At 54.0% G+C, this 22,436-nt stretch overlaps 7 protein-coding genes across 7 annotated transcripts; 4 read left to right on the forward strand and 3 right to left on the reverse strand.

Moving 5' to 3' along the window:
* Positions 1-376: 376 nt before the first annotated feature.
* On the reverse strand, positions 377-2,756 carry K489DRAFT_383535 (uncharacterized protein). The gene has a single exon (XM_033605627.1). It carries the CDS (start codon positions 2,670-2,672, stop codon positions 825-827), a length of 1,848 nt encoding a protein of 615 aa, XP_033457018.1. The 5' UTR covers positions 2,673-2,756; the 3' UTR covers positions 377-824.
* Positions 2,757-5,805: 3,049 nt separating this feature from the next.
* Positions 5,806-7,752, forward strand: K489DRAFT_383538 (MFS general substrate transporter). The gene is made up of 3 exons (XM_033605628.1): positions 5,806-7,251; positions 7,330-7,370; positions 7,440-7,752. The coding sequence occupies exons 1-3, from the start codon at positions 5,961-5,963 to the stop codon at positions 7,617-7,619; spliced, it is 1,512 nt and encodes a 503-aa protein (XP_033457019.1). The 5' UTR covers positions 5,806-5,960; the 3' UTR covers positions 7,620-7,752.
* A 1,029-nt stretch (positions 7,753-8,781) lies between these two features.
* On the forward strand, positions 8,782-9,447 carry K489DRAFT_373188 (EF-hand; the record flags this gene model as incomplete). Its single annotated transcript, XM_033603401.1, has 2 exons — positions 8,782-8,784; positions 8,851-9,447. 2 exons carry the CDS (start codon positions 8,782-8,784, stop codon positions 9,445-9,447), a joined length of 600 nt encoding a protein of 199 aa, XP_033457020.1.
* A 788-nt stretch (positions 9,448-10,235) lies between these two features.
* On the forward strand, positions 10,236-11,808 carry K489DRAFT_63439 (uncharacterized protein). Its single transcript, XM_033608784.1, has 2 exons — positions 10,236-10,260; positions 10,321-11,808. The coding sequence occupies exon 2, from the start codon at positions 10,462-10,464 to the stop codon at positions 11,728-11,730; it is 1,269 nt and encodes a 422-aa protein (XP_033457021.1). The 5' UTR covers positions 10,236-10,260; positions 10,321-10,461; the 3' UTR covers positions 11,731-11,808.
* Positions 11,809-13,143: 1,335 nt separating this feature from the next.
* K489DRAFT_296907 (uncharacterized protein) lies at positions 13,144-14,623 on the reverse strand (the record flags this gene model as incomplete). Its single annotated transcript, XM_033600326.1, has 2 exons — positions 13,144-13,391; positions 13,471-14,623. Coding segments are annotated over 2 exons (1,401 nt in total), but the record flags the coding sequence as incomplete, so codon positions are not given.
* Positions 14,624-16,935: 2,312 nt separating this feature from the next.
* K489DRAFT_383542 (uncharacterized protein) lies at positions 16,936-19,970 on the reverse strand. Its single transcript, XM_033605629.1, has 3 exons — positions 19,865-19,970; positions 19,349-19,702; positions 16,936-19,287 (listed from the first exon to the last, which is right to left on the reverse strand). The coding sequence occupies exons 1-3, from the start codon at positions 19,956-19,958 to the stop codon at positions 17,105-17,107; spliced, it is 2,631 nt and encodes an 876-aa protein (XP_033457023.1). The 5' UTR covers positions 19,959-19,970; the 3' UTR covers positions 16,936-17,104.
* Positions 19,971-21,153: 1,183 nt separating this feature from the next.
* K489DRAFT_63557 (uncharacterized protein) lies at positions 21,154-22,117 on the forward strand. The gene has a single exon (XM_033608786.1). The coding sequence runs from the start codon at positions 21,328-21,330 to the stop codon at positions 21,970-21,972; it is 645 nt and encodes a 214-aa protein (XP_033457024.1). The 5' UTR covers positions 21,154-21,327; the 3' UTR covers positions 21,973-22,117.
* The last annotated feature ends 319 nt before the right edge of the window (positions 22,118-22,436 follow it).

The raw sequence follows: 22,436 nt of genomic DNA on the forward strand, positions 1-22,436 counted from the left end.
CAAAATGCAATCATGTTGATTGACTTGGCACAGATTTGAAATCTGCACTGACACCGCCGGAATCGGCATCTAAGCCGGGCCGCTTCGACGGTCTGCGAGCGTGATGAGCGCACATATTTTATGCAACGGAAAGAGCCTGCTGGTGTATCGGCATAGACGAACATCGGCCATCCCCTCTGGCTTGTGTAAGAATCCGTTGACGCGAATCCGAAACGAACATTGAGGCGTGCTGAAGACACGGGTCGTTTCTTCGATCCTCGGTTAAGGGACGGAGTCCTGCCGTTGGCCACCGACAGGGTTTGAGACAACTTGATGTCACCGAAAATTGTGTTCATTGTGTCTCAGGGCAGTGTCGCTCCTTCAGGCACAGAATATCAGACGACGAACGAGACGGCGCTTGATTCTGGCCGAGACTCAGGCGTGTCAGGGCGCGAGCTCCGGTGAGCGGGTCCGATCGGTCGGCCGGGGCGGGGCCGCGTTGAGGCGCGTTGACTTCAGATGAACCCGATCTCACGGTCCCGCTCAATTACGGTATATTCTGACTTGAAAGTAGCCACAACTCCACGATACCATCACAGCGTCATCTCTCTGTGGGACCGCCCGGTCATTACTAAACTTCCAGCGGACGTCAATCCGGGCAGCGTGGACCTGACGGGCATTCACCACTGAAAATGCGCAAGACGGGCGTATCATATCTGCAAGCTGTCACTCGACCGGTCTTCATGACTTCAGGCCAAATGATTATTCGAAGAGTCAATGACGAAGGTCACAAGAAATAGCCGGGCCAGGCTTGCGCTGAGGTATTTGCTCGAAGCGCATTGATATCATGATATCATAATGATATCCGCAACTGGCCACCGGGACTCCATTGATTCGCTAGTCATCGATCCCTCGACGTACGCTGCTCCAATATTCTTCACCCGCCCATCGGAAATGGTTCGGAAAATGTGCGGTCGAGTCATGCCGGCGACTGCATAAGCGGTGTCGCCGATTTTGCTTCTTTCCGGGACCCAGCCAAATTGCCCGTGATCGAAGCGACAAAACATGGTCTTAATCCATGGTTTATACTTTGCGACAAAATCAAACAGCTCGATTAGATCGCCATTGGTCATCCGGTTCAATGCTGGATGAGATGGAGTCCAACCGGCGTCAAGTGCGAGATCTGGTGCCGCTCTGACAAGGCGAACCCATGCAGGAATACTTTTACTGAACCCTTGAAGATCATGTCTCAGACGAGCAGCCGTACCCACAGCGATGGCTCTCCAACAATCTTCTACCTCGGCGTCTGTTGCCATTCCAATGAGGGTGGTAACTTGCTTGATCACCCGCGCACATTCGCTGATAGTCGACTTTTGGCAAGCAGTCTTGGCCTCTGTCACGAAAGCTTGTTCTTGCTCAGACAATCGTCCGAATAATTCCTTATTGCTATCTGACTGACGTTCAAGTGCTTCAAGCAATGAGTTCAAGGTGAAACTAGGAGCCCACTGTTGCTGCGCATCAGACGAGACATTTAACGTAATTTCGGGTTTCCAAGTATCGACCGCCCCGGCAGTCACGCTTCCTTCATCGATTGCTAATTGTGCGATCTTGGCAATCGCCAGACCATGCACGGATAATGACCTTGGGTTACTGGGTTCCCAACGAACGATTTGTGTAGGTGGAGCACCACATCCGGTCGTCCAAGTCCATGCGTGTTGCCCATTCGCACGCGTGATCGTACCAAAATTGGGCACCCAAGACGGCAACACATCAGTCTCGTGTAAATCACCGTAATCAACCATGCCTAAGAGCCATTGTGTCCTGCTCCATTCGCTGCGCTCGCCGCCTTTTTCGGGATCTCGGAGCATCATCTGTGCTGCTTCGAGAAATATGTCAGCTGCTGGACGCTCGTAATCAATATCTACTCTGTTCGATTCGGATGATATTGCGAAGAACGCGAACAGCCGGTCGACGGGTAAACTTGTCCTATGTGTAGATGTATAGAGACACGAATTGGTCATTGAATAAGGTATCCTGCCGACTCTCTGGTAGAAGCTGCGGCGTTCTTGAGGATCATGAAAGTACGAGCAAGTGTCAGCTAAAGGAAACTCGTTCTCAGCGCAAGCGACGAGGAAGGCAATCATTATAGTCGCAAAGTCATCCCACTCGATGCACATGTCACCAATGCATAGAACAACCTTGCGAGCGAGTACGATCTCCTGGATCACCCAGGCACGTTCGAAGTATGGTCGATGGACAAATTTGTACAGATCAAAGCGGCCTTGCCATGGCAATATTGCATCAAGCTGATTATGCGTCTCGACGAGCAGCGGCGATCGCGGCGAGCGCTCTTGGGTCAACAGACCGAGGGAGTGATACAGGTCATATTCTCGCCACCATGGCCGTAGGCGAAACAGGTCATTCATGACGTCTCTATTCATGAGGGCGAAAAACGCAAGGTCCTTGGGGGTCTGGATATAACCATGGAAATATCGATCCAAAGCAGCCCTCGCAGAAACTGTATTTGGATCATCTTCCGGCGCGAAGGCCGTTGTCAACCACGATAGCGTGACGATCTTTCGTAGCCTCCACTGTGCCTCAGACACGGCCGCAACTGCTCGATCGCTGCCTTCCGTTCTGAATCCCACCCACGCGAGTACCGCAAACGCGCCGCCGAATATTGATCCCATCATGCGTACCTGGACGGTCTTCTCCGCCAGATCATCCTGATTGATACAGATTGCGTCCAGCCACAGGACACGTTTATGTTGGGGTAATCTGAATTGCCACAGAGCATCCACTGCGCTCTCCGTAACGGGGAGACGCTTTCCAGCAATCTCAACATTGCATGGCTTTCCGCCCTGGCCCCAGCAGTACGATACAGCTTCGTAGAATTGTCCGCTTGAGGGGTCGACGGTATGTAATTCACAGCTAATCGGTGCCGCTCCGGATCCAGGCAGAACATGAAGCAGGCGGATTTGTCCTGGAACCAGCGGCGAGTATTCGTAGATTGGCAGGTTTTCGAGGGATGAGCCACTATATTTCTCACTTGCCTCTGGCCGTTCAGGGTTCCAGAGTTCGGATAGCTTCCTCAATTCGAACGCCATGACTCTGTTCTCGTATGATGACAAAACGGCATCTTGTGCCTACATACGAAAATATGTTTATGACTCTAATGCCTTGCGGCTGTGTTTGCTGCACTTGAGGGTGCCCCCCGCTACTGCCAAGATGGTCGTCTAAGCCACAATCCTTCTGGGATCAGCTCATCGTCAATTGATGAACGACACATCGAGCTTACAAATTCATGGGTATTCGATGGCGAATTTAAGCGGAATGACATGCTACCACAATTATTTCAATTTCAAGGTTCTACTTCGAAGTTCTGCCACTACATGGCAAGCTTCAATTCAAGTGATGACCATCGACGGACGACTCCTCTGCTAATGGTGGGAGTTCAAGACGTCTTGAAACCAATCGTGTAAAGAATTCTTTTCATTCAAATACCATTCGTCCCCAACAATAACAATTGACAAATACATCAAGCATTGTTGCTGATGATTGAGCCCAGTTTCCTCAGCGCCCATCAACGGCCGCAGTAGCTCTACAACCAAACGATATCAGCGCAAAACCTGACTCTACGGTTTGATATCAATGAACCCTGGTAACCGGTACTTCTGAGGCGACTAAAATCCTGGAGCACAAGCACAGTTGTGGCATCCGGTACCCGAAGGGCAATTGTAGCCCGCCTGCCAGGTAGTGCCGACACATTTCAACTATTGAATATCGTTAGCACGTCATCTTACGCTAAACCGCAAGCACACGAGTACGTGTCTCTCGCGATCTCATCTCGACCAGGGAAGAATGATCAGAACTCACGATGTAAGCACGGCTCGCGCTGGAGCAGGCAGTGTCGCCATCGTGGTTGTGGCAAGTGTCGCCGAGGTGGTGGTCGAGACCAGACTCGCAGCCCGCAAGGGCGGTGGGCAGAAGAGTGCCGAGGAAGAGAAGAGGGGCGAAGACGTTGAACTTCATGTTGAGTTTTGAGGTTGAAGGGGTTTGAAAGTGGGAGTGGTAAGTCGTTCGGTTTGAGTCTTTGAGTTGGTTGGGGGGAGGGATTGTGTCGAGAACTTTGAAAAGTCCGAACGACTTAAGCGCTTTTATGTTGAATCGTCTCTACTCCTGGCCCCCAAATCCACTGACGATCTTCCGTGCGCTGTTCAAGAGAGAGATGTTCATAAATGTAAGTATCGCATCAAATCTCAGCATTTTCCGGTCTCAATGGGAGTACAGCCGGCCAGCAGATAGAGATCGGCGTGGATGGATACCGAAATGTTTCATGCACCAAGCTTTGCTAAGCTTCCTGGCATCCGTCTTATGCGTAACCTTGTACGCCACAAACGACGAATCTTCCAATGGGGAAGCCGGCGGATCTGCAGGGTGTCCTGGGAGGAAGATATTTGATGGGAAAGTCCGAAAGGCCGGACGAATCAATGCTTGATCATGTCGTCCCAAATCCGAGCACATCGCTTCCCCAGGAGTTTGACCGGCATCGCTTGTCCAGCTCAAGATCATACCGGAAATTCATCGTTGCACTATATAAAAGTTGTGAGTGTCGATCTTGACGTGGTTCTTCTTAGGGTCACGTACCGAGCAGGCCATCGAGCACTGACAGGTGATGAGCCATTTAGTCTGCGACTCAAGATCTGTTCGGACACGATCATGCTTGCATTTCAGCTTGTTAGCTAAGCTTACTGTGGGGTGATCAAGAACAATTCACAATGATGTTACATGCAGGCTGAATGTGACGAGTATGACTAGGCGTTCGTGGCGTTCTTCAAGGACAGTTGCTGGACATAAGCGATAAGGCAATGTTCGACACTCGCGTACAAAGATCATCTTTTCGATCAGCGGGATCACCGGTCGAAATGTACACGGTATGTCTCTTTTGTGGGGCAGAGGCGTTTTCGGGGACAACGAACCCGACATGCCTAAAGATTCGTAGCAGAGACGAAACTTCAACCTCGAATCTTTCCGAATACAGGAACTCCCGTCTCGGCTGGGATGTTTCGCTCAGCTACTGTGCTAATGAGCACGGATGTCAAATTCTCCGTGCAGTTCAACGTTGTTAGAAGGACAGAGCAGCTGCGTTAGAAACGAGCGAGATACTCGGGTGTTACGGCTACTAGAAACGAGCGAGATACTCGGGTGTTACGGCTACTATACTTTGTGGCTGCTGTCCTTCGAGTCATTGCACATAATCGATTTGCAGGCGTGCATGTATGCAGGGCATTGATCTTGAGGGGTCGTCGCTCTTGTTTTAGTTTCTCGGTGACTTCTCCGCGACTTGATTCGCCTAAGCATAAGGTTGGACGCGGAACATCTCAAGCAAGCATTGACATCGGGACAGTGCTCATTTTTGGTCGTCGGAATATCGGCAGAATCTCATGCCATTCGATCACAGCGGTATACATGAATGGAGTACATTCGACGATGCTCAGGTGGGCCAATACAGACCCCGCAGGCAGTGGCGCTCCTCAGCTCGGATGCAGCTTCAGATTGGAGTCAACCATTCAGCGCTGGAATGCTAATACCGTATGACTGTACACTTCGATACAGATTCATCTTCCTGCAATGCTGACTCGATATATTCATGGGCAAAGGGAGATGAGGTCGGCGTCCAAGATAAGACGCGTCGCTGAGAACCGCGCGCGAAAATGCTTATCTTTTTAGCGCGATGACCTCACTCCTTGTCATGGGAGAATGACGAATGCGAAAAGCCAGGAATGCGCGGAAGGACCAGCGGTCAAAGCACTCGAGTTGAGCACACGGTGGTGTGTAAAAATATCATAGGATAGATACAATTGAATTTATTGCAAAGCTGAGAAGTGGTTTACACTTTGTTGTGCATGTGTGGACGACTCGCAGCTCTCAAGAATTCGGCACGGTGAAGGAAACCGCACGGCGTCCGCTGGGAGGCCAGGATGGCACAACAAACTCGTGCCGGCGAACGTCAGCCTTTACTACAAGACAATCAACAACGACTACACCAGGATGGATACCAAAACCAGCATCAAGATCAAGAGGAGCATCACGAAGATGTCGACTCCAAAGAACTCAGCTTTGCCAAAGATGACCCAGAGAACCCGCGCGCATGGTCTTACCGGACGAAGATGATCAACGTATTTCTCATCGCGAACATGGCCATCCTCGCGCCTCTGGCATCTTCCATGTTCGCTCCGGGAATTAATGAGATCGCTGAAGGTCTGCATACCTCCGTGGAGAGTGTCATTGCATGCACTACAGCACATGTTGTATGTCAAGGTATTGGACCATTGATTCTTGCACCACTTTGTGAGACGTTCGGGCGAAGGAAGTTATATCTTGTTTGCTTCGGTGTCTTTGCTCTCTTACAGATTCCTTCCGCTCTGGCACCGAATATCGGGACGCTCATTGCTATGCGGACCTTGAGTGGCTTCTTTGGGAGTGTTGGTGTATCGAATGGTGGTGGGACATTGAGCGATATGTTCGTGCCCAGCGAGCGTGCTGGGGTATTTGGATGGTATCTAATCGGGCCACTTTTGGGTCCTTGCATTGGGCCGGCCCTGGGTGGTATCATCGTACAACGTCTGGGCTGGAGATGGGTATTCTGGGTCTTGGCTTTGATTGCCACGGCTGTCACCCTCCTGGCATATTTCTTCCTGCACGAAAGCTACGCCCCCGTCCTGCTCTTCCGACGCAAACGTCGTCTCGAAGCCGAGTCCTCCGACCCGGACATCGAATACTCCATCAAAGGCCACGACACCAGTCCGCTCAAAGACAAACTCCTCCACTCCCTGAGTAGACCCTTCCGCATCCTCTTCACGCCCATCGTTCTCGTCATGAGTACCTACCAAGCCGTCTGCTTTGCCACCGCATACAGCATCTTCACCAACCTCCAACGGATCTACGGCGGAGAATACGGCTTCACCAATGAACAAGTCGGCTTCACCTCCTTCGGTCCCGGCCTGGGGTTTCTCACCGCAGTGTGGTTCATTGTGCCACGCATCGATACCGTCTTCAACAAGCTCACCGCGAGGAACAACGGCGTAAGCAAGCCAGAGTACCGACTCCCTTTGGCGAACATCGGCGGCGTCTTGCTTCCCGTGGGATTATTTTGGTTCGCATGGACGGTTGAAACACATCGTCCTTGGTACGTGACTTTGCTGGCGACGTATTTCTTCGGAGTGGGCCAGGTTTCGATTTTGAACTGCACGACGAATTATTACATCGACTGTGAGTGCTCGTTCCTGGCTTTTCAAGCTATGATATGAAATAGGCTCGGCAAACTGACAAAGTCGATCCGTCTTCCAGGTTTTGAAAAGTACGCCGCATCCGCCATCGCTGCCGGCGCCGTAAGTTCATCCCCTTCCCATGCCCGCGCTTTGTCACGCTGGACTGCATTCTGACCTTGATATTCACAGCTCTTTCGTGGCATCGTCGGTGGTGTCATTCCACTGTTCGTACCCAGCCTGATCGATGCGGTAGGGTTTGGATGGGGAATCAGTCTTTTTGCTTTCATGTCTCTCGCGATGGCGCCGGCGCCATTGATTCTGCTAAGATATGGCGAAGGGATTCGGAAGAGATTTCCCGTCAAATTGTGAGATGGAAGATAAAGGGAATTTGGCCGTGAGCATGCGGAGATTTTAGCGATAGATTTGATCATATGTGAATGTGGACTGTGAACTCCTTTCACTAGATCCACCAGGTAAAATAATGAAGTATGAGTTCCTTGTTACGATATCCCAGACAGAAGGAGGCATTTGTAGCGATGCATACCGCTACGTATGCATCCCAGAGCTATATCTTTTCGCTGGATTCAGAGGGTGCATACGATCCTATGATTTTCCCGTAGCTAAAGTACATCTTACCCTTCAACCTCAATATTGTAGTGCCAGGATAAATGTGCGTGGTCAAATCCGAATACAACAGATACCTATCGCAACAGCTTATGGCAGTATCACAAGCTCACCTCAATGGCTACTCAAACCAAAGAGAAGGTGGGTACTGATCAATAAATGTCCCTCCCCACGACATAATCATCTCCAAGCGAAAAGGCAAGCCCGGAGCGAATCGTACATGGTCAGAGGATGAATCACCCTTTTGAAGGAAGGATGATCCACGTAGTTTACTTCTTGCAACTCTGTCCACACTCGTTCATCCTGGAGGTTGGAGATGACGGGCTCTAGCTTATTTTCATTGCATTGTATTTCGTCTTTTTGGAAGGAATTTTGGTATTGGGGAAGGGGAGATCTGAGGATTCGAAAAATGGTATGATGTTAGGTATTGAAGGGGGAATGAGGAGCGTGAAATTGGTGCTCGGAGCGGTCTGTGGAATGCGTGGAATGAAATGTGGAAGATGTTCTCCATCCTACTAGGAAAGAGACACGACAAATGCTTTTGGTATGCCTTTTCCTGTGGAAGAGGCAAGTCATAGCACTAGGCCGATCGTAGAGAGATAGCAATGCATAGCTGTCTGTGACATACGATTCGACATGTCCACGACGACGTGATGTTCCATGTATTGCCGCGCAGATTGTGTTGGTTGGAATTTGGATCGAGAACATGTTGGATGATGTGGTGAAGAAGGAAGCGTGCCCAGGTGAAGAGAATTGATGCGCCAAGATTAATTGGGAGCTCACTAGCATGTTTCGGTCCGCAGGTCTGCTTACTAAGTCGAATAGCGCAGCAACGTCATTTTCGATGTCTGAGAATCAATGATCTGCTTTGTGCATGCCGATTGAGCATGCAACATCAATGTGATCCATGGTTAGTACTTCCTGTTGGATGTCTCCATCATATCAAGATTAGAATGCATGCTGAAAAATTCAAAAGGCTCCCAAGCGGAAGCAGGCCTCCACAGCGGCGGCGACCGCATCATCCAGCAAAACGCCCGCCAAACGCCGCTCCAAACTCGCCAAAGAGCACGACCTGACCGCCGAAGAAGAACTCGAAATTCAAGAAACATTCGCTCTTTTCTCTCGAGAGAACGACGACTTCGCAGACACAAAGGAAGGTGTCATCGCAACGAATGATGTGCGCCGCTGTCTGATTGCCCTCAACGCCCCACCGCGCGACAATGCGGAATTACAAGAACTCATCGAGACCGTCGACCCGGAAGATAGCGGCTGGATTCCCTACGAACACTTCGTCGCGATCGCGGCCTTGAAGATTCATGCGCGCCATGACGATGAGGATGACAATCCCGATGCCGTGAATGAGGAGGTCGCTAAGGCGTATCGGCTGTTTACCAAAGGCGAGGATCGCGCGATTACGATGGCCGATCTTCGCAGAGTGGCTAAGGAGCTGAGGGAGGAGATTCCGGAGAACGTGCTCAAGGACATGGTGCGTGAAGCGACCGGAGGTGGTCTGGGTCCGGTGGAAATGGATGATTTCGAGGATGTGATGAGAAGGGCGGGTGTCATCCGCTGAGTGTGCAGCGACTGATGTTACGAATTCCTGAATCGCCCTTATGAAAAACGGCAAAAGCGGCTGGAGCTCCATCTATTGGCCGAGATCTCAGAAGACATTCAGTCGATTGAAGCTATACTGCATTCCCGGTTACAGAGCGAAGCTCATCTGGGTAGCAAGAATCGATATGGAGAGTCTGGCGGGGCTGGAGGACACGACACGACCCCTGGCGGCTGACGAAATAGCCCTTGAGATCTTGAGCTGAGGCTCGCATATTTGCTTAAAAGTTGCGTCGCACGAGAACACATCTACGTGACCAGCGCGACTGTTCGAGTCAGAAGGAGATTCGAACTCTCGGAAGAGGCGAGTCTAGTCATCCGGGACGAGTCTGCGTTCTATGAAGCGATGGGTGATATGCGGTGTGTCAATCGTGGTGCACACCCGTTGACACTGTCAAAATCACCAGGTCGAGATCGGTGCAGAGGATGATTCCCGCTGGCAAGGTCTGCAAGAGGACGGATGGAAATTCCACAAGGCACAAAATGGCGGTATTGTTATGGTTCCCCTCTGGACTGCGGCGGTACGCACATATTACTGCATCCTGTAATTTAACATACCCCAATATGATCTACTGTGAGGTATGGGTGCGATGTTTCACGGAAAATATGATGATTTATCGGAGAAAACATCCGCGACCGTGGCACGCGACGCGGGAGCGACCGCGGGGTCGTCATTGCAACAAAGGGTCCAACATGTGATGATTGTACTGTCCCTAGCCTGGGTCCATGTTATGCTCGGTACGAGAGCTTCGAAATTTGTTTGTTTCTTTTCATCGTGAGCATGAATAATCTTTTATCTTGCTGACATCCGCTCACACGAGCGGCTTGTGTTTAGGACGTCATCCTGACACGCCGCCCTTGAGGAACTCGAAACCCCTCCAAATCATGCTCGAGAACAACAGATCTGCCGATTGTCTTCCTCCTTGAGCGGGCCAACACGTCGTTCTCCATCAACCATTTCAAGCCTATCTCAACAATGGATTCGTTCTTGACTGGATTGCGCGAAAGCGTTCTTTCCACGCGTTCCATGTCGTACGCCAGTAATGCAGAAAGTGTCACCTCCCACGACGACCAACGCTATCCGCAACATCATTTGCCTCCTCCAAGTAGACATGGCTCCGTCCCGACTTTACGCGCTCCGCGGTCGCGTAGCCGCCGAAGCAGTCTCTCTGACTACTCTGATGATCAGGATCTGGAGATGAGTGGGGCACAAGGAGAAGGACCTCATGGGTTGAGTCAGATTCAGGAACTGCCTGATAGTGTCGCAGACTCTTTGCTATTTGAATTGCCAAGAGAGGTCCGGGATCTGATCTACACATACTGTTTGTCATCAGGGGAAGGACATCCCATAGATTGGCCAACGGCACAGAACACTGCGGGATTACAACCACAATTGCTGCGAACTTGCAAGATTGTTCATGACGAAGCGGCGCCCGTCTTGTACTCGTCAAACACGTTGTCCTTTCTTCAATCCTCAGATGCGAATATGTTCGCTCGCGCCATGGCATCTCCGGTCTACGCTCGATGTGTCACCAGCATTCGACTTCTGATAAAATCATCAGATACCCGTTATTGGATGCCGTACCTCACATCGAAGAACGCCGAGCGCAGCCTCGCTGCAGATTTCCCCAAACTCAAAAATATCCTGATCCGGTTCAAGAGTGCGAAATGGCAACATAACCACCCACCCGAGACTCACATCTCCGAGCTACCTCATAGCGATCTCCGCTGGACAGAGGTCATAGTCGGCCTTCGAGGTGTTTACATTCCAGCTCCGAGCGACTTCGTCACCGACGAGGAATTCCACGAACACATCCGCCGCCGCCCGAACGACTTCCTCGAACTGGGCGACGAACTCGCTTTGCGTAAGCACGCTATGGGATTGTACAAATTAGCTGAATTGAGGATGGCTGGTGCATTGCCAGGACCGAACATCCGCGCAATCTGCACCTTCCGCGTGGGCTCAACACAGTTCGGCGCATTGGTAGGTCCTTATCGGGGAGTGCCATCCGTCGCCGAGAAGCTCTCCCGGAGAGTGATTCAGCGGGACAACGAGCCGTTTGTGGGATTCCGCAAGGAGGATTTTGAGGGCCGAGCGGAGATCCTGACCAGGCAGACGGATCCGGAGTGGGTGTCATCGGGTCTGGCGCTTTTCGCTCGGACGGGTCATGCCAACCTGGAGGGCATCTCCGTCGCTCTGGAGGTATATACTCTTGACAGTCGAAAAGAGAATATGGGGGTTTGAAGACCGGTCATTGTTGGGTCGGTCGGGAGTGAATAGAGATCATGGTCGCGAACAAGACAGGGCTCACGACGTTCCTTGTAGGACGTGTGCATGCGGCTTCAAAATCACGAACGACATTCTTAATGAATATGGTCGCTGGTATCGATATGCAGCAGATCACCGTCGAGCAGCATCAATAAAGCTGGGGCTGACGGCATTCCCTGGCTTGTACGACACAAACGCATTCAACCTTCTCTCCAACAGGTGGCCAATCGCCAGCCACTGAAGCTCTCCTAGCGAAAATGATGTAGTCCTCTGCGCCTGCGAATGCAAGGGGGCCTGCGACTCCACGCACAAAGACGGAAATCCATTGCACGACACCGTCTGTCCAAAACGCGGACGTAGCTGGGCTTTCTTCCTCTCGCCATCGTCCAGGCGGTATAGGACACGCGACAACGACAGACCATCGGGCGGTGATAGACGTTCGTCGCCACCGGCCGTCCAACGCAACGAGCAGTTTTCGTTCATGATGAGCGAACCCCGCAGTGCCAACCTACTCTCACCTTCGAAGGGCGATGAGACTCACCCAATAAATTTTACTACAGAGCATATGTTTTCCCAGTCGCAGACGCCAGCGAGCGACTCGAGACTTTTTCCGACCTGAGAAGCGTTTGGTCGAGAAATCCTCCAGAATTAGATCTGATGTATGTGTCGCTGCTGCTGTCGTTCAATCGTCTCGGGCGAAGGGTCGGAGAGGGCGGGACTCAGGTGGGGTTGACCTGTCGATCGCTGATCGAGCCTCATTTTGTGGGATGGACTATCGTCGTGTCGTTGGGTGAGCAGGCTTGTCGACGTATATGTGAAGCAAAATCTCTGTCTCCTGCGGAGATGTCATCGGGAGATGGGTGCCCAGACAGACCTAGATAAATGTGATAACCATGACCAACACCTGCTCCTTACCGGTCTCCCTCTCCGTCATCCTGCTTTCTCGCCATTGAACAGGTTCGCTTCACCAGAGTCGAGAGGAGCAGATGAAGCAGAGAATTCGGAATTTTCCAAAAAGAGATAGGTCGGATCGTAATCGAATCCAGGGGTATATATACATCCTCCCGTCCCTCCGTCCGTCACGGACACCCGAAACACCAGCCCATCATTCTTCAGAAACCAAACGAGAGTCATCTCCCGACATTACACGCATACGCCATCATCGCGGCCCCATCCTCCTCCTCCATGGGAGAAAGAGAGAGAGAGAGAGAGAGCGCGCGCGCGGCAGAGATGAAATCAGTCCCCCCAAAGAAAAAGTCCCCCCGATCCAGAAATCCCCGCCGGCGCGGAGCAATCGATCAATCAAATGGTGATTGCGCCCACGGCTCAATGCTCCATGACCTTCCATCCCTCGGCGAGGAACTTCCTGCCGAAGAACATGGCGCCGAGGATGACGCCGACGGCGGCCAACACGACGCCGGACCACCAGGCGCAGCGGATGCCCATCATGACGTCGTCGGGGGTGGCGTCGGCGCCCTTGCGGTTGACGGCGACCTCGACGGTGCCGGCGATGCCCAGCGCGATGCTGATCGAGTAGTTCACCATCGTGTTGACCAGGCTGGCGGCCAGGCCCTGGTGCTCGCGCGGCATGTGGTTCGACAGGATGATGGTGGCGGCGGGGAAGGACATGTCCATTCCTATGAGAAGAAAAACAACGGAGAATTCCAGTCAGTCGGGGTGGACGGGACGGAGACCGAAAGGAGGGGGGGTACGTACCGAACGGCATGATCAGGATCGCGACGAACATCTGCGCCCAGTAGGTCTGTCCCACGGGCTGGGTCGCGGTGATCAGCTGGCCGAGGAAGAAGGCCACCATGGCGATCATCATGGTGAAGGCGACGGGGGTGTGGGTCAGCATGAAGCCGGTGACGCCGGCGGCGAGGAGGCCGCAGATCATGGCGGGGAGGTATTCGATCGAGACGGCGAGCGGCGATTCCCCGCGGAGCTCGAGCAGGAAGCGGAAGGAGTAGTAGATCCAGATGCCGAAGGAGCCCCAGCCGATCCCCACCAGGGCCATGGTGTATGTGACCGTGCTGGTCATGGCCTTGACGGGCAGGATCGGGGAGATGGCCCGGGTCTCCACCCAGCCGAAGGCGACGAGCGCGAGGACCCCGAAGATCAGCACGAGGTAGACGTGGGCGGTGCCCCAGCCGTACAGGGGCCCGTTGTTGAACGCGATGTTCACCAGCACGAGGCCCGTCACGCCGAGGACGGAGCCGGTGTAGTCGAAGTGGACCTTCCCCGACGACGACGAGGAGGAGGAGGGGGATCCGGCGAGCTGGGCGTCGTGGGCGAGGGATTTCGGGATGACGAGCAGGGAGAAGGCGGCCAGCAGCCAGGCGGCGATGGCGTAGCTGAAGAAGGCCCAGGGCCACCAGGAATACTGGGCGAACAGCGAGGCGAACAGCGCGCCCAGGACGAAGCCCCAGGGCGCCATGGCGCCGAAGAGGGAGAAGACGATGTTCTTCTTGATCCCGGGGGGGTAGGCGCGGCCGAGGAGGGCGAGGGCGTTGGGGGCCAGGAGGGCGGCGCCGATGCCCTGGAAGCCGCGGCAGACGTCGAAGAAGACGGGCCGGTGGGTGTAGGCGCTGAAGCCGGCGAAGGCGGACCAGGTGCCGAGGAAGAAGAAGCCGAAGATGAAGATGCGCTTGTGGCCCATGATGTCGCCGATGCGGCCGGAGATCAGGATGAAGGTGCCCACGGTCAAGCTGTAGGCCGCGGCGAACCAGGCCTGCTGGCCCGGGTTCCCCGGCACGTCGAGGTCTTCGGCGATGATGGCCATCGGGGCGATGGATTGGCCGAGGCCGGCGAGGGCGAGGAACTGCGCCATGATGACGACGCCGATGAAGAGGATCTCGTGGAAGAGGGAGATGTTGAGGGGTTCGACGCGGTGGAGTTCGGGGAGGTCTCCGTCGTCGTCATCGTCGTCGCTGGGGTCGTTGCCGAGAGAGGTGGTCTTGGTGGAGACCAGAGCGGTCTTTTCGGCGTCTGAAGGCGTGGGAGGGAGGAGCGGCGCGGTATGTGAAGCGGACGATTCGCGATGGTGGGCGATCTCGACGGAGGAGACCTGGATGCTTTTGCTGTCCCTGTGGGCGGGATGTTCGAGGAGGCCGACCGCCGATGGCTGTCGCGGTCGACTGTGACCGCTGCTGCTGTTGCCGCTGTATATTGCAGGGAGAGCAGTGACGCTGGGGTCGCCGTCATCGTCGTCGTCGTCCCATCTTGAATCGTCGCCCAGGGAGAGAGCACGGTTCTGTCGAGCGAGATGTCGAGCTGTCCTCGTGAAGGGGGATTCTGTGTCGGAGGAGAAGAGGCCAGGGATTTCAAACGCTGGTAATCGATATTCGGAGTTGTGGTTGTTCGGGGTGGATTTCTCGCTCATTCGAGGAGTTCCTTCGTCGCTGGCGCTCTTGCCACGTAGGGATGCCATGTCGAATTACGACGATGATGAAAGGTCTCGGAGGTTCAAGCGAGTGGAGAGATCATGGGACTGCAGAGGTGCCGTGTTCTTGAACGGTTGTCAAGATGATGGTGATGATGATCTTCAGGATGACAGATGTGGTTGACGTCGTGCTCGGCTCGCACAGAGTCGTAACGAGGAGAAAGATGATGATGAATGACGGCGAAGCAGGCAGGAAAGTCCCGGTTGACGTGTGTCTGTCCTCCCGGCGAGGATTGATTCGCCGACAAGGCCAAAGAGAGATGATTGCTCAGAAGGAATCAGCATGACATATCGGTCATCAAATAGAACACACCCACAGCAAAGCGGTTGAGGAGGAATCGTGAGCGGAGAGATAGGAGGGAAATCCTCGCCGCGCGGGTGTAAAGATGCAAGAATCCCTCCCGATTTGTTTTTCTTTATTGCCCGGGAAAGGCAGTATCGCTCATCTTGTTGTTTCCCATGGTCGTCGACAAGGCTGACCCGGTGATATCCCTACAGCCTTATGGGCGGGTTCCCGATCATCTCTGGTCTCGGCCGTTGGTAGGCATGCAAGTTCTCGCCTGCCAACGTGGTTCTTCCATAACGGCGCTGCACCAGTGCAACGCGTCGATCGGGATGATGCATCATGCTGCTGATCAGTTCTCGATCGTATGTAACAATTATCGAAGTGTGTTCGAGAGTGATGCTTTATCGAATGCGTCCCTCGGAGCATATATGCCGTTCAGCTGGAGATGTGCAGATGTTCGATCTCGGAGGATAAGATCTAAGGCTTAGATCATCTCAAACCTACCGCCTGGCTTTGACCCTGATGATGCTATATTACCGGGAGACGAGATGGAAAGCATCCTACCTATATAACATATAATGAGAGAGAGTGGACGAGGACGAGGACGTCGTCGAAGCCTCTCCGCTCTGTCGGCTCCAGCGCCGCCGCCATGAGGGAAGCATGAATTATATAGCCCGTCCGTCTCCGCCGACACAACCGCTCGAGTTGACCGGCCGAGATGCCATGGCTTTCCTTTTGCCCATCGCGATCCCATCCGAGAGGCATTCCAACGAGCAAACACATTGGAGGAAGGATCGAGGCCAGACCACCAGCAGCAGCAGCAAGGGCCAAACAAAGAAAGGCAGGCAGGCAGAGACGACCAGCCGCTCCACGACCAGCCCGCCGCCCATCGCATCGCGGAGGGACGCCCGTTTGTATTTGGGGTAACCCCAGCGACGTCGACTTTCTCTGTAGAGGCCGGCCGATTCATTCATTCACCCACTAACTCACTCACGGACAAACCAAGAGGAATGAATGGATGCCCCGGCTTTTCTCTTCTGTTCCTCATCAGACGGAACTTCCCTATGTGATACCTTCCTATATAATAACACCTCCTATTTGGTACCTATACTTGGAATGACGTTACTTGGAACGGTCAGAGAGGGAGCATACAAACTCCATGGAGTATTTCGGATGTGGTCGAGGAGGGATGCCGCCACTGATACTACACGATCTATCTCTCTTTCTGATGATGATATTAATAATAATGGTGAGACTCGAGCATCAGGTTCCGAAGACACACATACGCATACGCCTCTAAACATGAGACGAAACAATGCACGGAGAAGAGGAGAAAAGGTGAGAGTCGAGATCAGAGGAAAAATGATCATTCATTTCGATCAACGATTATCTGTCGCGCGCGCGCGTGTGAGAGACAATCAGAGGACGCGATGTGTGCAGGTAGAGGCGGAACACAACCGTTCGGGTAGTAGTGGTATCATATGCCAATCTGCTCTCAAAAAACTTCTTCGACAAAGGAAAACTTTTTTCTTTAATCTCTCTTTCTCGCTCTCGCGTTCATTACTTCCGCTTCTTCCGTCTCTTTCTCGCTTCCCTTCACATCATCGTCGAGCGGTCATCGCTTAGAGGGTCTGGCCGGCGCCGATGATGGGGTTGATGGCGCCCTGGGGGAGGACGGGCGGGCTGGTGGGACCGGCGGCGCCGAGCTGGTTGGCGATGCCGTCCGTGGCGGTGGTGCTGGCGAAGCCCGAGGCGAGGCCTCCGGAGCTGGCGGAGGAGCTGGCGGCGGGGCCGCCGGTCAGGACCTGGCCGCCGGCGGTGTGGGGCTTGCGGACGGGGTCGGCGGCCTTGGGGAGGTTGGTGGTGGCGGAGGCGGAGCCGATGGAGAAGACGGGGGACTCCCACTTGTCGCCCTTGGCGGCGAGGTCGCGGTACTCGGTGGCCTTGGAGGAGATGCCGCCGGGCAGCGAGATGTGCTTGAAGATGCTGTCGTGCTGGGTGACGGCGATGTTGACCTCCTTGTCGGCGGCCGAGGCCTTGACCTCCTCCTTCTTGCGCTGGGCCTTGTTGATCTGCTGCTGGAAGGCGGTGGCGTAGCGCTGGTAGATGTTCTGGAGGTTCTCCGGGTCGGGGTTGTTCTTGGCCTCCTCGATGGCGCGGTCGACCTCCTTCTGGATGCTGTAGAGGAAGGCGTCGGCCTGGTTGACGCTGTCGCGGATCTGCTTCTCGAGGACCTTCTCCAGGACGGGGCGCAGGACCTTGGTGAGGAGCGGCTTGGCGATGCTGAACAGAAGCTTGTGGTTGGACTGCTTCAGCTTGATGTTGAGGTTCTTGACGTCGACGGAGACCTTGGTGATCTTGAAGAAGTGCTGGCGGTCCTTCTTGTCGGCAGTCTCGAGGGCGACCTTGAAGCTGAAGCCAGAGCCACCGAGGAAGATGTCAGCGACACCCTTGTCGGTGATACCCGGGAAACCCTCCTTCTTCTTGACGTAGTAGGCGACGTCGCGCAGGTCGGCCTGGACGCCGGAGACGGACAACAGAACCTTGTTCTTGTTGTAGCTCTCGACGTTCTTGCGGCCCCATCGCCAGAAGTTGTCGCTGCCGAACTCGAGCTGGTTGGGGGCAAGGTTGTCACCCTCGATGACGAGGTTCTCGACAACGGCGTCAATGGTAGGGTCGCTGTACTCGATGCGAGGGATCGGGATGTAGCGGACGTTCTCGAAGAAGGCCGGGAGGAGGACATCGGTCAAGTCCTTAACCAAATGAGGCTTGAACTCAGGCTTGCCGTTGTCATCGTTGCCGAGGTCCTTGAACAGACGGTCGAAGGCAGCAGCGAAGCTCTTGTTCTGGGAGTCGGCCTCGAACTGGTTGGCGATGAACTTGAACTCATCGGCGACGCGGTCGGTGTGGGCCTTGTACTTCTCGCGGAGAAGGTAGTTGCCGTGGTCGTAGAGCTTGTTCCACTCCTCCTCGGACTCGTCCTGGAGGACGTAGCCCTGCTGTTGGAGGGACTTGCGGATGAAAGCATCGATGCTCTTGAACCAGTTCTTGAGCTCAGGGTCGCGGTCCGCGTCGGTGTAGATCTGGTTGATGGAGGCAAACAGGTCATCGAACGAGGTGCTGTTGGCGAAACGCTCGAGGAGAGTCCTCAAGTCAGTCTCGGCCTGCTGCAAGTGAGACTTGCTGCGGGTGTCCTGGACGGCGGCAGTGCCCTGCTGGGTGATAGTCTTAGTGTGTCCAGCGTACTCCTCGGCCAGGCGGAGGAGGGTGTCAATGGCTTGACGGTAGTCGGAGTGTCCCTGAATCTCGACAATCATCTTCTTCAGGCGGTAGATGGTCTGCTCCCGGCGGTCCTTGGGGAACTTGCCCTTGAAGTACTCGCGGGTCTTCTCGCGGTACTCGCGGGCGTTCTGCTTGGCCTCCTCGACCTTGTCGTCGTCAACCTTGCTCAACAGAGTGTCCTTGGCTGCCTTGGCACCAGCGACGGGGTCAACGGATTGACCGCCAGCCTTGGCGTCCTTCTGGGCCTGCTCAGCGACGGCGTTGGGGTCACGCGAGCCGTCGGGGTGGGCAGCCGCTGAGGCGTCACCAACCGCCTGATCGACGTCTTTCTTGCCGATAGGGAGAGCAGCCTTGATCTGGTTGGCGATCTTCTCCTTGGAGAGATCGGGGGCGTCGTGCCAGGTGTTGTCCTCGGCAGGCTTGTCGAGGGTGGCAAGCTGGTCCTCGTTGGGCTTGACTACGTTGGCGGTGTTGACTGCGGCATCGCCAGCGATGTCACGGATGAGGACGGAGGCGTCGCTCACTAGAACCATCCAGTCAGTTTGTGGTTCAGCGCTGATGGTGACCGCGAAAGAAAGACTTACAAAGCTTGCGGAATTGACCGTTGGTGATGAGAAGCGTTCCGAGAGTGCGAAGACCCTCGAGCGCCTGCTGACCGTGCTGCTGGGCGGTGTCCTTGTCAAGGGGAGTGTTGACATTGGGCGCGTCAGCGGCGCTGATCTTCTGAGTCTGCCAGATGAAGTCCTGGAGGAGATCACCGTGGTTCTTGGAGAGGAGGAGGAGCTTCGACTGCTCGATGACATCCTTGAGGTCGGCGACGAGCTTCTTGCCGTCAGCGGACAGCTTGGGGTCGGGCTTGTTGAGGTATTGCCACTCGAGCGCCGAGTTCAACGCGACGTCGATTTGCTTGTTGGAGGGGACCTTGCCCTGGGCGAAGGCTGTAGAGGAGATGCGCGTCAGTTTCTCGGTCTCAGGCACGTTTTCGTAGTTTTCCACTGTCCCTCCTCTGGGGCAATTCAACAGCTCTGGAGAGCTTTCGAGACAGGCAAGAGCTGCTCTCTGCTCCGCCGGCTGGGTGGAGATGAAGAGATGCCACGTACCGGAGTAGATGCCGTACAATTGCAGCTTGGCATTGACATCGCGCTCCTTGACCTTGGGGTCAACGGGAACGTTAACGCTCTTTGAGGAACTCATGACGGCCGTTTTCTGTGCGCACGAATTTGGTCAGTAACCGTTTGAGAGGAGGAGGTGAATGCGCGCAGACGCCGCTGTACCCGATCTCGCCAAGTGAGGATCTCGTCGAGCGAGAATGGCCGGGCGATCAGATCAAAGCAGGTTCTGTTCTTGCGCGCAGTCGTAGGAAGTTCGAGGGCCAACGTACAAATTACAATATCGCTAATGGGGTATCTTTGGGTATTATGCGAATAGGAATCAAAGCAATCGTGGGAATAGTTTGGGGGGGATTGGGGTATCTCTGTTTGTTTGTGGAAAGGAAAAGCAAGAGGAAGAGGAGGAGGAGAAGGCAGGTGAAGGGTAGAAGTAAATAGCAGCGACCTTGACGGGCAGAGGGCAATGGCAGCAGCAACAGCAGCAGCAACAATTAGATCATCATGGATAGACACACACCCACACAGCGTGCGAGCGTCAGTGTGCCAGTGCCAGTGCCAGGGCCAGCACCAAAAAAAAGCAGGAACTGGCCTTGGATGGAGGAGGGAGCTTGGTGGGAATTTTGGCTTGCACGAATTGACGTAATTCTTGGATAATCCATCCACCACCTGGGCAATGCCTAGTACCTACCTGGCTATCCATCCCATCGCCTCCTCCCCCGACTTTCACACACAACACACACAACACACAACACACAGACACACAGACACAGACACAGACGCAGAGTTGCCCTAGTCGCAGCCAATTCCGCGCCTAGGTAAGTAGTAGTAGGTACAAGGAGCGGTGGCCGCCGTATACCACCATGTAGCTTCCTCCATTCTATACCCACATTCATCTCACATGGTCTCTATCGATTCACGATGTGGATGTGGATGTGGAAGACGACACCAGAACTGTCGTCGGGAGAGAGCGCCTCTCCGAGCAAACCCTCCCCGTCTCCCTTCTGTTGAGTGTGGAGTGCTGTATAGCATTATTCGGGAGGGGTGACTGTTCCGGGAGATGGGGCCACAAAGGATGGACGACTGACATATGAAACAGAGAGTTCATGCAGTACCACCTTCCTTGATCTGGAGGGAGGCACTCGGGCCAAGGTTCGTTCGTTCACTCAACTCAACTCAACTCCACTCCACTCATCGCTCACTCGCCCATTCGCTCACCACGGCAACGTTGAGTCGTCGTCGTCGTCGTCGTCGTTGTCGTCTCATCACCTGCGCACTCTCGGCTTTGAACGATACATACGTCCCTTGAGACGATGATGGGCGAGAAAAGAAAAAGCCCGTGTGGGTAAGTAATAGCCACGCCAGAGGGGACAGACACCACTCGTGCGCGCAAAACAACCACGAGGCCGGCCAGTCAGCCTATATCCAGGTGCCAGCGGGTATGTGTGTATGTGTGTATGTGTGTATGTGTGTATGTATACAGATGCTCATCATCATCTCACTCGGTGACGGGTCGTTCGTTAGTCAGTGACAGTAGTTCCCGCTGGTCGGTTTCGGTGATGAGCCGAAAGTCTCGGATGGCTGGTGCTGTGTGTTGTGTTGAGCCACACTTGACAAATATGGAGGAGGCGCATCATTATGGATCATTCCGCATACATAGTAGAAGATTCTCCAGCTCTTGTTGTTGTTATCATTATTATTATCATTATCGTTATTATTATTATTATTGTGCGTCAATGCCGGCCGGAATGACGAGACCACGGAATCATCCCTGTCGCTTCGAGACCAGTTTTACGCGCGCGCCTCTCCCACATCATCGTCATCGTCTTCTTCTTCATCATCATCTCGACCGCACACGCCAGCAGTATCGGATGCTGTGTGCGTTTTGCTCGCAGACGCCTCTTTCATGGTCACGACAAGGACATCACACACGGGCGAGGGGAATGTCGTGCCATTGCCATGACAATCTCGCAGATCCAATAGCTCCCACGTTTCATCGCAGGCTATCCGATAGCTTAATTCCCATCTCTCATCTAGGCGGTAGAGGCGAGACGGTGAGAAAGCGTACCGGAGGAAGAGAAAGGCATGGGGTCCAACGTTGACGGGCTTGCGTAATGGCCGGGAGCTGTTCTCTCCCTTGTACAGTGCACTTCCAACTTTGGTGGAGATTTGGAACAAGCCTTTCTGGCACGCCCCGCCCGTCTCTCCCTCCTCCTCTCCTCCGCCTGCGCCTGCGCCTCATCTGGGCTCAGGAGAATCTCCGATGACGACACCTGCGTCCAAGGAAAAAAATCTCAATGCCACCCAGGCAGGTAGCTTGTTCTCCGTCTCTCTCATCATCAGTGGCGATAGCTCCACCCCCAAAGGATCAGCACAGCGACTATCCACATAATGGTAATGAATGAACGAACGAACGAACGAACACCTGTCTGCCAACAAACTAGAAAAACGACGATCCCTCTGCCCGTACCCATAAAAAGGTTCCGCATCATCATCATCATCATCGTCGTGGTTCTTTCTCCAAAGGAGAGCCGCCGACCGTCGTGCACGTCATCGACGTCGAAAT

The sequence above is a fragment of the Dissoconium aciculare genome (genome assembly GCF_010015565.1).
Source record: "Dissoconium aciculare CBS 342.82 unplaced genomic scaffold K489scaffold_12, whole genome shotgun sequence".
NCBI lineage: Eukaryota > Fungi > Ascomycota > Dothideomycetes > Mycosphaerellales > Dissoconiaceae > Dissoconium > Dissoconium aciculare.

What these genes read in the sequence shown, in the direction of transcription:
- K489DRAFT_383535 (XM_033605627.1), bottom strand. Translation starts at nt 2,672, where the DNA reads ATGATGGGATCAATATTCGGCGGCGCGTTTGCGGTACTCGCGTGGGTG.
- K489DRAFT_383538 (XM_033605628.1), top strand. Translation starts at nt 5,961, where the DNA reads ATGGCACAACAAACTCGTGCCGGCGAACGTCAGCCTTTACTACAAGAC. An exon ending in GACGAATTATTACATCGACT is followed by an intron (nt 7,252 to 7,329) that starts GTGAGTGCTCGT and finishes TCCGTCTTCCAG; the next exon opens with GTTTTGAAAAGTACGCCGCA. An exon ending in CCGCCATCGCTGCCGGCGCC is followed by an intron (nt 7,371 to 7,439) that starts GTAAGTTCATCC and finishes TGATATTCACAG; the next exon opens with CTCTTTCGTGGCATCGTCGG.
- K489DRAFT_63439 (XM_033608784.1), top strand. Translation starts at nt 10,462, where the DNA reads ATGGATTCGTTCTTGACTGGATTGCGCGAAAGCGTTCTTTCCACGCGT.
- K489DRAFT_383542 (XM_033605629.1), bottom strand. Translation starts at nt 19,958, where the DNA reads ATGAGTTCCTCAAAGAGCGTTAACGTTCCCGTTGACCCCAAGGTCAAG. An exon ending in ATTGTACGGCATCTACTCCG is followed by an intron (nt 19,703 to 19,864) that starts GTACGTGGCATC and finishes TCTCCTCTACAG; the next exon opens with CCTTCGCCCAGGGCAAGGTC. An exon ending in CGGTCAATTCCGCAAGCTTT is followed by an intron (nt 19,288 to 19,348) that starts GTAAGTCTTTCT and finishes GGATGGTTCTAG; the next exon opens with TGAGCGACGCCTCCGTCCTC.
- K489DRAFT_63557 (XM_033608786.1), top strand. Translation starts at nt 21,328, where the DNA reads ATGTGTGTATGTGTGTATGTATACAGATGCTCATCATCATCTCACTCG.